The sequence below is a fragment of the Microcebus murinus genome, chromosome 15, assembly GCF_040939455.1.
Source record: "Microcebus murinus isolate Inina chromosome 15, M.murinus_Inina_mat1.0, whole genome shotgun sequence".
In the NCBI taxonomy this organism is placed as follows: domain Eukaryota; kingdom Metazoa; phylum Chordata; class Mammalia; order Primates; family Cheirogaleidae; genus Microcebus; species Microcebus murinus.
The window spans coordinates 25,884,940-25,899,327 of record NC_134118.1 but is presented as its reverse complement, the minus strand read 5'-3'; the positions used below and the strand labels follow the sequence as shown (position 1 = coordinate 25,899,327).

General features: G+C 35.9%; 1 protein-coding gene across 1 annotated transcript; it reads right to left on the bottom strand.

Annotated features, from left to right (window-relative positions):
* Positions 1–12,809: 12,809 nt before the first annotated feature.
* Positions 12,810–13,736, bottom strand: LOC105858711 (putative olfactory receptor 2W6). Its single transcript, XM_012742029.2, has one exon. It carries the CDS (start codon positions 13,734–13,736, stop codon positions 12,810–12,812), a length of 927 nt encoding a protein of 308 aa, XP_012597483.1.
* Between the last annotated feature and the right edge of the window lie 652 nt (positions 13,737–14,388).

Sequence of the window (14,388 nt, the reverse complement as noted above, 5' to 3'; positions counted from 1 at the left end):
GGATTGTACTACCATTTTTATATTCCCAACAACAATGTGTGAAAGTTCAAGATGTTCTACATCTTCACCAACACTTGGGATTATCAGTCTTTGTATTTGTAGCTATTATGTGTAATGAGATCTTATTGCACTTAGAATTTTCATTTTTTTGGTGAGTATTGAGTTAAGCACCTTTTCATATGTTTATTAGCCACTTGAATCTCTTTTTGTGGCATTCTTATTCAAGTCTTTGGCCCCATTTAAAAAATTTTGCTATTTTTCTTTTTTATTGATGCTACAGTTTCTTACAAGTTCTAGATATGAGTGTTTTTAAAAATCAGATATATGTATGTTGAATATTTTCTCCAATATGGCTTGCCCTTTGATGTGCTTTTGATGATAGAAAGTGTCTTTTGATGGGCCGGGCGCGGTGGCTCACGCCTGTAATCCTAGCTCTCTGGGAGGCCGAGGCGGGCGGATTGCTCAAGGTCAGGAGTTCAAAACCAGCCTGAGCAAGAGTGAGACCTCGTCTCTACTATAAACAGAAAGAAATTAATTGGCCAACTAATATATATAGAAAAAATTAGCCGGGCATGGTGGTGCATGCCTGTAGTCCCAGCTACTCGGGAGGCTGAGGCAGCAGAATCGCTTGAGCCCAGGAGTTTGAGGTTGCTGTGAGCTAGGCTGACGCCATGGCACTCACTGTAGCCTGGGTAACAAAGTGAGACTCTGTCTCAAAAAAAAAAAAAAAAAAAAAAAAAGAAAGTGTCTTTTGATAATAGAAAGTTTTAAATTTTGATAAATTCTAATTTATCATTTTTTCCATTATATTGTTAATATCTTCTGTGTCCTGTTTAAGAAATCTTTGTTTAACTATAGGCCACGAAGATGTTTCCTTTTCCAAGCTGTGGTAGATTGTCTCGAAGATATTCACCACCAATTCCTTTCTTCTTTTCACACATAATGCCATTCCCCAATAATTGAAAAAATTTATTCTTCCCTTCCCCTTGGATTTGGGCTGGCTGGCCTTAGGGACTCACTTGACCAGCAGAATGTGGTAAAAGTCACATTCTGGAACTTTGGAGGCTTGATTATAAGAACTCTTAAAGCTTCTGCCATGGTTTCTTAGAACAGTCATACCTGAGGAAGCCAGACATCATGTCATAAGTCTAACTCCCCCAAGACCACCATGGTGGAGAAAGAGTAGTCCTAGTAAGCCCTCAGCTATTGTAACCATTCAGATCAAACATCAGTCATGTGAATGAAAGATTATCTTGAATATTTTATTCCCAAAAAATGCTATGTGGAGAAGAAATAAGGCTCCAGACATATGGCTCCAGGTGAGCTATTGCAGCCATTTTCAGCCTTTCAAGCCATCCTAGCTGTTTTCCCACACATCATGGAGCAGAAATGAGACATTCCTACTGTGCCATGTCCAAATTCCTAGCCCCCACAATAATAGTATAATAAATAGTTGCAGTTTTTACACTTATAGAATTTGGGATGATTTGTTATCCCATGATAAATAACAAGAACATAACTTCATAGTTTAGCTGCCATCTCAATTTAATTTGTGTGTATGATATGAGGTGGGGTCAAGTATTTGGGTTTTTGTTGTTGTTGTTGTTATTGTTGTTTCCTCTACATGGATGTTCGGTTACACCATCTCTATTTATGTAAAAGAAATTTTCAATTTCCAATGAATTGTTTTGGTGACATTTAAAAAAATCAAGTGAATATTTATGTGTGGGTCTATTGATGGACTCTCTTTTCTGTTCTATTAACATGTCTTTCCTGTGGAGTAAGATTTCTTCTTTTGGAGTATTTTGGCTCTTTTAGTGTGTGGTGTTTTCATATAAATGTTGGGGTCATCTTGTCAATATCTATAAAAAATTTCACTTGGATTTTGATTGGAATGGTATCAATAGATGATTTTTAGAAAGAATGTACATCTTAAAATACTAATCTTTCCTTGAAATATGTTATATCTCCACATTTATTTAAATTTTCTTTAATTTTTTTCATACGTATTTGTTAGTCTTCAGTGTAGAAGTTCTTTGCATCTTTCATTGAATGTTAAACCAACATTACATTAGTAAGAAAAATCTACTTCATGAAAAGGAGATCATAGCACACAAATGAGAAACTGAGCTAGAGTGTTTAATGATTAGACAACTTGATCATCAAATGTTTGAATCAAATAGAAAATTAACACTATCTGGACTGATCATTTGCAGTGATCTGATCAATTTTGGGCTCAATGTGTTGATTATACCTCCATATCAGAAAATTTCATAAAGATGAAATCTTTATATTTGTTTGTTCATAATCTTAAAGGGTTTTTCTCCCCAATGTGGTCAGGAATTTGGATATGCATATCCAAATAGATAGGTAACCGGTTCCTTCATGATAGAAGTTTTCCTCCATCTGTGATTGACCATTGTTTTTTACAGAATAAGCACTAATATGATTATGAGACAATGGGACATTCTGCTGTGTGGACAGGACTTGTGGTTTATTGGTTTCTACCAGAAATGGCTCTCATTGGCCATTTTCTTCAAGGACCCATAACTCTCTGTATTAATAGGTATTTGGGAGTGGTGCAGCTGGACAATTTATTCAAAGAATAATCTTCCAAAATCTCTGGTGGGATTCATAAATAAGTCTGATAGTGATCTTGGAACCAATTGGGGAACATGGATGGAAATTTCTCACAATTTGATATCTAGACTTTCATCCAATCCCTTATTTTCAGTAGATTAATCAACTATGCTGAGCTTGGTATTTCAGAGTTTGATTTCCTTTTTGTTCAACCTTGCAGTGGAGTAGACCCCATTTTTGCCAAAGGTTTGAGTAGAGTGATCACTTGATTGCTGGAGTAAGAGGAGAAATGGGATTTATTTGTGTCTTATACAGACTTTCAAATAATTTCTCCTGAGACTGACTTGTACCCTCACATTCAGAAATTGCTAGTGCTTCACAATCCAAACCTAAGGCAATGCAAAATAAATCAGCATGCTTATGTTATTTCTCTTTCCCCATTCCCCGGCTGCATTAGGTTTCAGCATTATTAGATCTTCTAACCTGGCTTCCAGCTTCCCAAGAAATTGTTCCTTCCTTCTTTCTTCTATTTAAAAAGTGTAAAGTCTTAAACTAATACAAATAACCATGGTATTTAAAAAAATATGTCATAAACACACACAAACTCACCGTCTGACAAGACATTCTGAATGTTGATAATAGCTTATATTTACGATAGGTTTCTTTCCTTTCCACATCCCTGCTCTCTTTCACTGGAAAAAAATTACTACTTTAAATTTTATGTTCATCATTCCCTTGTATTAAGTTTTACAATACATGTGTAGTCCTAAAAAGTATATGGTTTAGTTCTGTTTGTTTTTAGCTTATAAACAGAGCAGTATGTTGCTTATTTTTGTGGGAATTACTTTTTTCTCTTAATATTTTTACTAAATTCATTCATATTGGTGTGTGTAGCTGAAGTTCATTCATATTGACTACTGTATGGCATGCCTCTTAAATATTTATTTACCCATATTAAAATTTGTTTACCCATATTATTTATATACCCATAAATTACATATTAAATTATGCAATTTATTTACCCATATTAAAAAATCAAGAATTGATACATCAATGATAAATTTGTATCAAAAAGGTTATACTTAATTCAATTCTGTGCACTTAAGGATAAAAAAAATAGGATTTTGAGAAAAAAATAGTCATAGTTTGAGTACAAGATAAGTGACTGAGATTTGGAAAGGTTTTTAACATTATCTTGACATTAAATTAAATGGCAATGAGCATATGTATGATTTGAAGTATTGCCTATAATAATCTACCCTTACCAATTCAGATTCATATACTTATTAGTGCAATGGTATAATTTTTGAGCTTAAAAGAAAAAACTAGCAGTCCTTGGAGTTCATTTTCCCACCCTCTCATCCCTCTTCACTTCTGGGAGTGGAGATTGGTCAAGGGGTTTTCTAGAACCATAAAACTACCACAATATATACAATGATACTCCTGAAAATGTTTAATGAGGCTTTAGGAGAAGAGAGAATCATACAAACTATTAAGTAGAAAGATAGTTTGTCTTACTTTGGAGACATGTTAACATAGGCAGAAAGGACATCTCAGGAAGCCACCACCTCTTATTTACTGAAACAACTCCTCTTTCTCCCTTAGCTCCAGCTGTCCATTTTCTACACAAATGCACATATGCACTTACACATACTTACATAATATACATTTCTTTTTTTGTTGTTGGGCAAAAAGAGGCTCAATAGTCACAATTCCACCTTATTCATTATAACAGGATCACTTAGTCAAAAAAGGAGGACCTGACAATAGATATTCAACCCAACAACCAAGGAAACAATGAACTATGGTGAAGATAACCCAAAGGAGCCAATAGAGATGCTATGCTATCTTAAACGAGGAAGGTACTTCTGCAGTAATTACAATGACTAATAGAGGGAATTGAGTAGGGGAAAGTCTTATTAAGACTCCAGAATTCAGGTGGTAACCAAATGGTCATGTCATATTTCTTTTATTTTCTTGAAGATATCACCCAGGGCCCAAGTTCCTGGAAGTCACTGCCTGAGTCAAAACATACAAGTGGCTGTGGCCTTGAAGCTCTTCTTCAGTGGCATTGCAGTTAGAATGGGTTTTGTGTGGATTATTAGTGGTATCACCTTTTATATTTGTTACTGTATTCTCCATTGAACCTGAGGGAAAATTAAGGCAGAGCCTATTGTTTCTGTCCCCTAAGACTTTGAAGTCTGGAGTTTCCATCCCTCACACAGAGCTGATGTTACACTACTACGGATAGCATAGTATGAGCTTTCAGAAAAGCTTACCTCTTTTTTTTTTTTGAGACAGAGTCTCATTCTGTTGTCAGAAATGCTTACCTCAAAAATATACAGTTTTTCAAACAAAGGAATTATTTACTGTTCCTCAAATAATTCGGGAAATTTTTAGGGTTCAAATATTACTAATTACTAATGATTAATTTTATCTGATTGTGTTCCCTCTACCAACTAAGAACACTTTTCCTGAAATTAATATTATATGATCATGTTGGAATGTTTGCTATTAGTCAATATTACAAGAGGCACTTATCATAGCTCAGCTTGCAGAAATTTTATTTTGAGAGTTAATACAGGAAAATTAAATTGTTACTAATAATATTAGTAAAGTTTATAGTCTTAAGTATCAACTCAAAGTTGAAGTAAACTGACAATAATGCTGTTAAATATTTCTGGGACCATTTAGGTCAATTTAACTGTTTGTTTAGGGCTGCAATGACTTAAGGAGGAAGAGTCAAAATCTAGGAGGTATTCTTGTTCAGTTGGAGGACGTGTGTTTCCTTAGTCAAATGATACATTTTGACTTGTGAGACCAAACATCTGTCTAGCCTGGGGGACAGTGGGCTTGCAGTCATTCCCCTGCTCTGATGGCTCTACTGCCTTCCTGAATTCCCACCTCAGATGAGCCTGCTTCACTGGCTACTTGTTCTCAATCACACACACTTTCAGATATCTACACAATTGTCTTGCCCTTTAATAGTTAAAGCAAACTTTTACATTGATGGCAATATAGTATTTTTTTTTTATTTCAGAGTATTATGGGGTACAAACACTTTGGTTACATAAATTGCCTTTGCACAGCTGGAGTCAGAGTACAAGCGTGCCCATTCCCCAGACAGCACACACTGGACCCATTAGGTGTGAATTTACTCATCCTCTCCCCCCTCCTCCCACCTGCCCAACACCCTATGAATGTTATTTCTATATATGCACCTTGGTGTCAATCGATTGATATCAATTAAATGGTTGAGCACATGTGGTGTTTGTTTTTCTGTTCTTGTGATACTTCACTTACAAGAATGGGCTCCAGCTCCATTCAGGATAATAAAACAAGTAGTTCACCATTTTTTAATGGCTGAGTAGTACTCCATGGTATACATATACCACATTTTATTAATCAACTCATGTATTGATGGGCACTTGGGTTGTTTTCGCATCTGGCAATATAGAATTAATAACTATTAAAACAGCCTCACTAGATTTATATAATAATCCAGATTTTGCAGCCAAATAACCCAGGAATCAAAGAGATTAGTTAGTTTAGGTAAAGACCCACATTTAAATATGGCAGAACTGGGATCCAACTCTTTCAGTAACTAAAATATCTGTGCCCTTTCCACCACACTTTGTTGAAGAAAATACATGTTGTTGAAGACCAGAAGGGAAATAAAAAGGGGTATTTTCTAAAACCTAAAGCTAAATCGGGATGTAAACAATTATTATATCCACTATAAAAGTTAATTTCTCCATGAGGAGAAAAGTTTTCTTAATTTCTGGGGCATCTTATAATTTCATGAAAACTGGCATCCACCCTATGGAGAGATGATCATAGCATACAAATGGGGAATTGAGTTGGAGTGTTTAAGCATTAGGCGGTTTGATTATTATGTGTTTGAATCAAATATAAAGCTAGCACTACCTGGAAAGATCATTTGCAGTGATTTGAAAGTCAGTTTTGAGCACAGCGTGTTAATTAGACCTCTGTCAGAGAACTTTATAAAGATGAAATCTTTACATTGTTTGTTTTGGCCTTAAAGAGTTTCTGCCCCATTGTGACCAAGTATTTGCATATTCGTATCCAAATAGATAGGTATTCACTCCCTTGTTGCAATGAATTTGGTCTGTCTAAAAAGAATTAGGGACTGGGTGCTGTGGCGCTGTGGCTCATGCCTATAATCCTAGTACTCTGAGAGGCCGAGGTGGGAGGATTGCTTGAGGTCAGGAGTTCAGGACCACCCTGAGCAAAAGTGAGACCCCCCCCAATCTCTACTAAAAATAGAAAAAAAATTTAGCCAGTCAACTAAAAATAGAAACAAAAAATTAGCTGGGCATCGTGGCTCACACCTATAGTCCCAGCTACTCTGGAGGCTGAGGCAGAAGGATCACTTGAGCCCAGGAGTTTGAGGTTGCTGTGAGTTAGGCTGTTGCCACCGCACTCACTCTAACCCGGGGAACAAAGTGAGACGTGAGACGCTGTCTCAAATAAAAAAAAAAAAAAGAATTAGGGCTAGAGGTAACTTTAAAGTGAAATTCAGGATTCTACCAGTATAATACCTTTCAAATATATATGATTTGCAGACATAACCAACAGTCATTGGCAAGTAACTGTAATAAATTTATAAGTTATTTTGCCAAAATGTTAGGTTACATTTTATTCACTTGTACAAAAATAAACTTATCATCTGTGTGATGTGTAATCATCTGACTAGAAATTTTAAAAAAGAATTTAATATTTTATTTTCTTAGATAAGCCTATGTTTGATATCACAGAATAACTAAATTTTTCATTTTACTCTTCCATGATTCTTTACAAGGGCTCTTTAGATAGTATTTTTGAATAAGGCTCTCATACTCTCATAACATACATGTATGTACAGCAATAACATTAGTTGATAGCATTAAAAATTATGGTAGAGGTAGATTTTTGTTTTTCAGAGAGCCAGTCAATTCTGATTATTTTAGAAACTATTAACTATACAAGGTGAAAGATAATTTTTTATTTTTCTTTATAAGAAAAATAAAGAAGAAAATATTGGTACTTTTAACAAGAAACCAGAAGAAAAATTTACTTTTTATACTTAAAAAGTAAAGATACTTTTAATTTAAATTTTCTTATCAATTATACTTGTGAATTTAATTATACACAGGATGAATGTGAATAGCTATGCCTTTGTGGAGGTTTGTGAGCCTTCCTCTCTTCTCAAGCTGATAATTATTATTTTTAATAAGTCTCATAATGATGAATGATATTCTTACATTATAGAGTCATTCCTTTTAGTGTCCATTAAAAAGAGATCCCTTCATACAATTAAAAACTCCCCTTTTTTTGAGACAGAGTCTTGCTCTGTTGCCTGGGCTAGAGTGCTGTGATGTCAGCCTAGCTCACAGCAATATTAAACTCCTGGGCTCAAGCAATCCTTCTGCCTCAGCCTCCAGAGTAGCTGGGACTACAGGCATGAGCCACCATGCCTGGCTAATTTTTTCTATATATTTTTAGTTGTCCAGCTAATTTCTTTCCATTTTTAGTAGAGACGGGGTCTCGCTCTTGCTCAGGCTGGTCTTGAACTCCTGACCTCTACTGATCCTCCTGCCTCTGCCTTTCAGAGTGCTAGGATTACAGGCGTGAGCCACCACACCTGGCCTAAATACTCCCCCCCACCACTCTTTTTTTAAAGACTTTACTAAAGATGTTAAAAACTTCTCAGGTCCAACATAAGAATTACTTTGGAAATGAAGTAGAGACAGGGTAGACAGTTTTGTCAAGAAAAATCCTGAGCATGTTTATGGGGAATACACCAGGAATGAAAGGGAGATCATATAGGATCAACAATCCATATAATTTATTTTAGAATAGATATGACACTCATTCCATATTCATATTTCTTCTGTTACACCATTAATATTAGGTTATTAAGTATGAAATGTCTTATTTCCTAAGTACTAAGTTTGACAGTTGATATTGCTGACATTTCACTTTGACACTTCCTGTTTTATTTTTATTGTGAAGGCACATCCTCATTCTTTGAAATACATGGTTTGGCTTGTGATTGGCTTTCAAAATTTTTTTACGGCAATTTTTGTGCAACCATGGATAAGTCAAAAATTCGTATTATTTTTGAATATGAGTTCCATCATGGAACCAATGCAGCACAGACAACTCAAAATATCAACAAAGTGTTTGGGAAGGATGTGGCTAATGAATGCACAGTACCTTGAGGATTTGAGAAGTTGCATTCTGGTGATTTAAATCTTGAAAATGAGCCTATGGGCGACCAGAGGCCAAGGTGCATAACGATAAGCTGAAAGCTTTAGTGGAAGCTAATTCATCTTAACCTACTTGTGAATTAGCAGCAAGGTTTGACTTTGCCATTCCAACAATATTGGACCATTTGAAACAAATCAGCAAGATAAAGAAGCTGGATAGATGGGTACCACATGAATTAAACAAGCGTCAGAAGAGAAATCGTCTCAAAGCTTGCCTTTCTTTGCTGTCACAACATGAACGTGAACCATTTCTATACCATATTGTTATATGTGATGAAAAATGGATTCTCTTTGACAATCACAAGTGTTAGGCACAATAGTTGGATGAAGATGAAGTGCCAAAACACAGTCCAAAACTGAATATTAATCAAAAAAAGCTAATGGTGTCTCGTGGTTCAGTGCTGGTATTATCCACTATAGATTCATGAAACCTGGTCAGTTGATTACAGCATATGTCTACTGCAACCAACTGGACAAAATGATGAGGATGCTTGTCATTAAGTAGCCCAGACTGGCCAGTAGAGACAGGCCAATCATCTTGCAAAACAATGCTTGACCACATGTCACACAAACAACGCTGCTCAAACTACAGAGGGTGGACTTGGAAACTCTCTGTCATCCACCCTATTCACCAGACCTTGCAACAACTGACTACCCCTTCTTTCAGGCTTTGGACCACTTCGTGCAAGGAAAAATATTCAATTCTCAACAAGCTGTGGAAAATGCCTTCACAATTTCATCACCACCCGCTCTCCAGTTTTCTTTGTTGCTGGCCTGTTAAGATGGCAAAACTGTGTTGATAGTTTAGGCATTTACTTTGATTAATTGTACTGCTTCTTGTTTGAGATATAATAAAATAAACTTTTGATTTGAAACTGGACATTTCATATTTAGTGACCTAATAAATTATTTTAGCCAGGTGTTAGGCCTCAAATAGTGAAAGACACATCTTTTTTCTTCAGTCTCAAGAATACTTCCAATATTACTGCAAGATAAATTGTCTGTAAAATACAGAATATACAATATGACTGTGCCTTTCTATGATATGATATTCCTATGGATATTTTCTTAAACAAATACAAAAAGAAGAAGTATGGAAGCAGCAGCTATTTTGGAAGTCATCAGATTTTTAACACATCTCATGTTTTTTTTTTTTTTTTTTTTGAGACAAAGTCTCACTCTGTCACCTAGGCTGGAGTGCAGTGCTATGATCACAGCTCACTGTAACCTCAAACTCCTGGGCTCTAACAATCCTCCTGGGTAGCTGGCACTACAGGCAAGTGCCACACCCTTATAATTTTTATTTTTATCTTTTTTGTGTGTGTGTGGAGATGGGGATCTCCTTACGTTGCCGAAGTTGGTCTTGAACTCTTGGCCTCAAGAGATCCTCCTACCTCAGCTTCCCAAAGCACTAAAATTATAGGCGTGAGCTACCGCACTCAGCATGGGGTCTTATAGATTTATCACCAGAGTAGAATTCTAGCTATTCTAACTTACTCTCTGTTGCCTTGAAAATGGTATATGCAATTCTGTACCAGAGACAAAAATTATGTTCATTTCAAGCATTTTTTCCCACCTGCTCATCACAAATTCATTCATTGACAGTAATTTCTATTTTCAGCATATAATTTGGTATTATATAAATATAAGCACTCTCTGGTCCTTCACAAAGGTTATCCTGCAACTTTTCAATGTATCTATGATTTGCATATATTTTTTCACTCATATTTACAAATACTGTTTTGAAAATATTTTCACTGGTTTTAATGATAGATTAACAATGGGAAATGGGTAACAAATAAGGAATAATGAACTGGAGACTATGAAGGCATCACATTGAAGAAAATCATTTTAATGAGAAGTGGAGAAACATCTTCCTTACGCCATTCCTAAGAGGTTTAAATGGCTGAACTGTTGTTACCATCCAGCCTCCTCCACGGAAACAGCCTCTGGAGTATGGCAGAATGCACCATAATTCCCCTTGAGTTTATGATGCACATTTAGGGAAAAAATATAGTTTTCTTCCAAAAACTATTACCACAGTGGGTTACTTCTGATACACATGGAAAGAAATGTCCTCAATGACTATTTTTCTCTTTAATCATGGGGTTTACATTGATTGAGAAAGAAAAGTATAAAATGTTTGAAAAAAGGTTTAAACTGAGACAGCATATTATGATAAGTTTACTTGCAATTTTGAAGAAAAAAGACAAAATTAGTGGCAACAATTAAAAATGAAGAGATAATTTCTAAATAGAATTAAGCAGTTAAAATTAATAATCTCCCCAAGCTATTGTTGATCACTTACTATGTACAAGACACTTTAATAACAACTTAATATCTGGAATGATGCTAATAGGGATTTAAAAAAATGACCCTACCATAAAGAATTTACAATCTAGTACAAGACATAGGAAATATGTAAACATAATAATATTAAGTATAAACCTGTCATTTCAGTATATAAAAATGCCATAGGTTAAAAGGAGTGACAGAACATTTTTAAATCAAAGAGTCTGATACAATTTCACAAGTATATTGTATTTGAGCTGACCACGGAAGCATGGGAAAGATTTAAACCAGGGGATTTGCATGGGGCAATGTGGGAAGGGGTGGTATTAAGTGTTGAGAACTCTCTCAGAGAGTCTATAGCATATACATAATGCTTGAAAGATTGTACAAACAAGTGAAGCAAATGAGGCTGGGGCCAATTATTGAGTGGTCTGTATATGCACCAGATACTCTATAACAAAGATAGTATCATTCAGGGGATAATAGCAAAAGTTTAAGCATCATACCCACAACTTTTGAATCCCACTTATTTACTATGTGACCTAGGTTAATTTACATAGGCTCTATAAACCATAGTTTCATCACTTAAAAAAATCAAGATGAAAATGTATCCTTTTATTATGAGGCTTGGGACCATATACTTAGTGTTATAACATAAATAAGATATATGGTTTAGCTTGTAGGAAAAAATTTATGCTTCAGCGGAAAATTTTGCATTTTCTAGACTCTGGAGGACACCCCTTCAGGCTATCTGATTCTGATTCTGTGGCAGATATTTTTAAACTTCATAAATTATTTATAAATGATAGCAATGTAAAATAATTCTTCTCTATGACATGCAAATTTAGTCCTGTTAGGTAGAGATTGAACTGATATCCCTCTCCCACAGTGGAAGAAGCATGTTTTGCCTGCATTTGTTCATTCATTTCAACTTTTATGACTTTTTTTGAAACAATTATTGTATCTGCCTAGTTCCCTCATTGATTGAATTGAATAAAATCTTTAACATTTTATAGCTATATGAGAGTTATTTCATCTTTCTGAGACCTAATTCTTTTTATTAAATTATTTTGCTAAGATTTATCCATATCATGTGTAGCTATGGTTGAGTCATATTGACTTTGGATACATTTCAGTGTATTTATCCATATTAAAAAAAATTCAAGAATGTTTGCTACATTGGCTGGATTTATTATAAGCACAAAATAAATGGATTTGAAAAAATTTGCCTAGGCTTTGTTAACTAAACAAAAACAAAAACAATGAGGTTTATACTTTGGAAAAAGGAGAACCTTATTTCTCATGAAGGGTAAGCAACTTGTTGGGTGGCTATTTCAACAGGTTGGGAAGCTAAGCCCCAGTCAGAAGCCAGGCACACATAATTCAAAGAGACAAAAGAACAGGATTTTATACTGGGCAGTGGGAGGTGGGGTTGGGGGGAGTTGTCAAATATCCATACTCAAGCTATAGGAGGAGTCATGAATATTTATGAAAGGAAATCATATGCATATAATTGTGCTTTATCTCTCCATCCCTTCATGGCTGAGACTGCAGTTTTAAGGTGTTTCTGGAGTCCCCTTGGCTGAGGGTCCATTCAGTTAGCAGAGAGCTTGGGATTTTATTTTTAGTTCACAACTTTATAACTTATCATACCTCTCCTGTTCATTATTGCCTTCCCAAAACCTTCTTCAGGGCCCCTTTCACCTCCTTATTCCTTAAAGAATAGATGAGCGGATTCAACATGGGAGTCACTAGGCTGTAGAAGAGAGTGAGAAACTTGCCTTGGTCTTGGGAAGAACTGTTTCCTGGCTGCATATACATATAGATGATGCTCCCATAAAATAGGGAGACCACTGTGATGTGGGAACTACAGGTATTGAAGGCCTTCCGTCGCCCGGCAGCTGACTTGATTCTCAGCACGGCTACAGCAATGTAGCCATAGGAGACAAGAATAAGAGTGAGAGGCAGTAGGACAATGAGAATGGCAAAGGCAAAGGCCAGCATTTCCACTGCACGAGCATCCACACAAGCCATCTTGATCAGTGCTGGCATTTCACAGAGGAAATGGTTAACTCTGCAGCGACCACATCTGGAGAGGGTCATTGTTAGTGGGGACATGACAATGGCATTGACCAGTCCACTCCCCCAGGCCACAGCCACTAGTCGTAAACACAGCTGGGGGTGCATAATGACCATATAGTGTAAAGGTTTGCAGACTGCAGCATAGCGGTCATATGCCATGACAGCCAGAAGGATGCACTCGATTCCCCCAACAGAAAGGAAAGAGAAAAGTTGGGCAACGCAGCCAGCATAGCTGATAGTCTTATCAGGGCCCCAGAGGTTTACCAGCATCTGTGGGATGCAACTGGTACTGAAGCAGAGATCAAGAAAGGAAAGATTTGCCAGAAAGAAGTACATTGGGGTATGAAGCCGATGGTCTAATATACATAGAAGAATTATAGTTGAATTTCCCAGAACAGCCACTGAAAACAGAGTAAAATTTACTATGAAGAGCACCATCTCCAGCTTGGGACGATCAGAGAAACCAACCAAGATAAAACCATAGTCTAAGCTGTCGTTGGATTTTTCCATTGCCTTCCTTTCACAACATCTGGGCAAGGACAAAATGAAGGATATTAATATATATTTTATGAATATCATTGAATATCAGAATTTGGGGGGAACACATAGCTATCAAGTCTAACAACCTATCCAATAATAGCATATCTTCTGTCCAGCTATATAAGCTGTTCATCATGTGATCAAACACATAAGGCAAAGTATTTCATTATTGACAAATTATCACTTAAAATCATCATCTTTTTATTAAGTAGACATTTTTTCCCTATGATTCATAAGAGAAAGTTTTTTAACTTTACTGAATATACATCACGTCTAATACTTCTTTCTGTAACATCCATTAACATATTTAGAGGCAGTTACCAAATCTCAGCTATTAATAAATTTATTTCAGGCCAAGACCATTCATATTCCTTCAACTATTCTTGATAAAAGAAGATTATCAGGTGTATTATTACTGTAGTAGCTGTCTTCCACATACCCTCAATGTTAACAACGACTTTCTGAAAATGTGACAACCAGGGTTCAGCTCATTACCTGAGTTTGTGAAAAACACAAGTTACAAAGAAACTACTGCCTACCGCGAGCTGGACTATTCTAATCTTATTAATGTGGCATAAGTGTGTATTCACTTTACAGTGTCAATGTCACCTTTTTACTTTGA

What these genes read in the sequence shown, in the direction of transcription:
- LOC105858711 (XM_012742029.2), bottom strand. Translation starts at nt 13,736, where the DNA reads ATGGAAAAATCCAACGACAGCTTAGACTATGGTTTTATCTTGGTTGGT.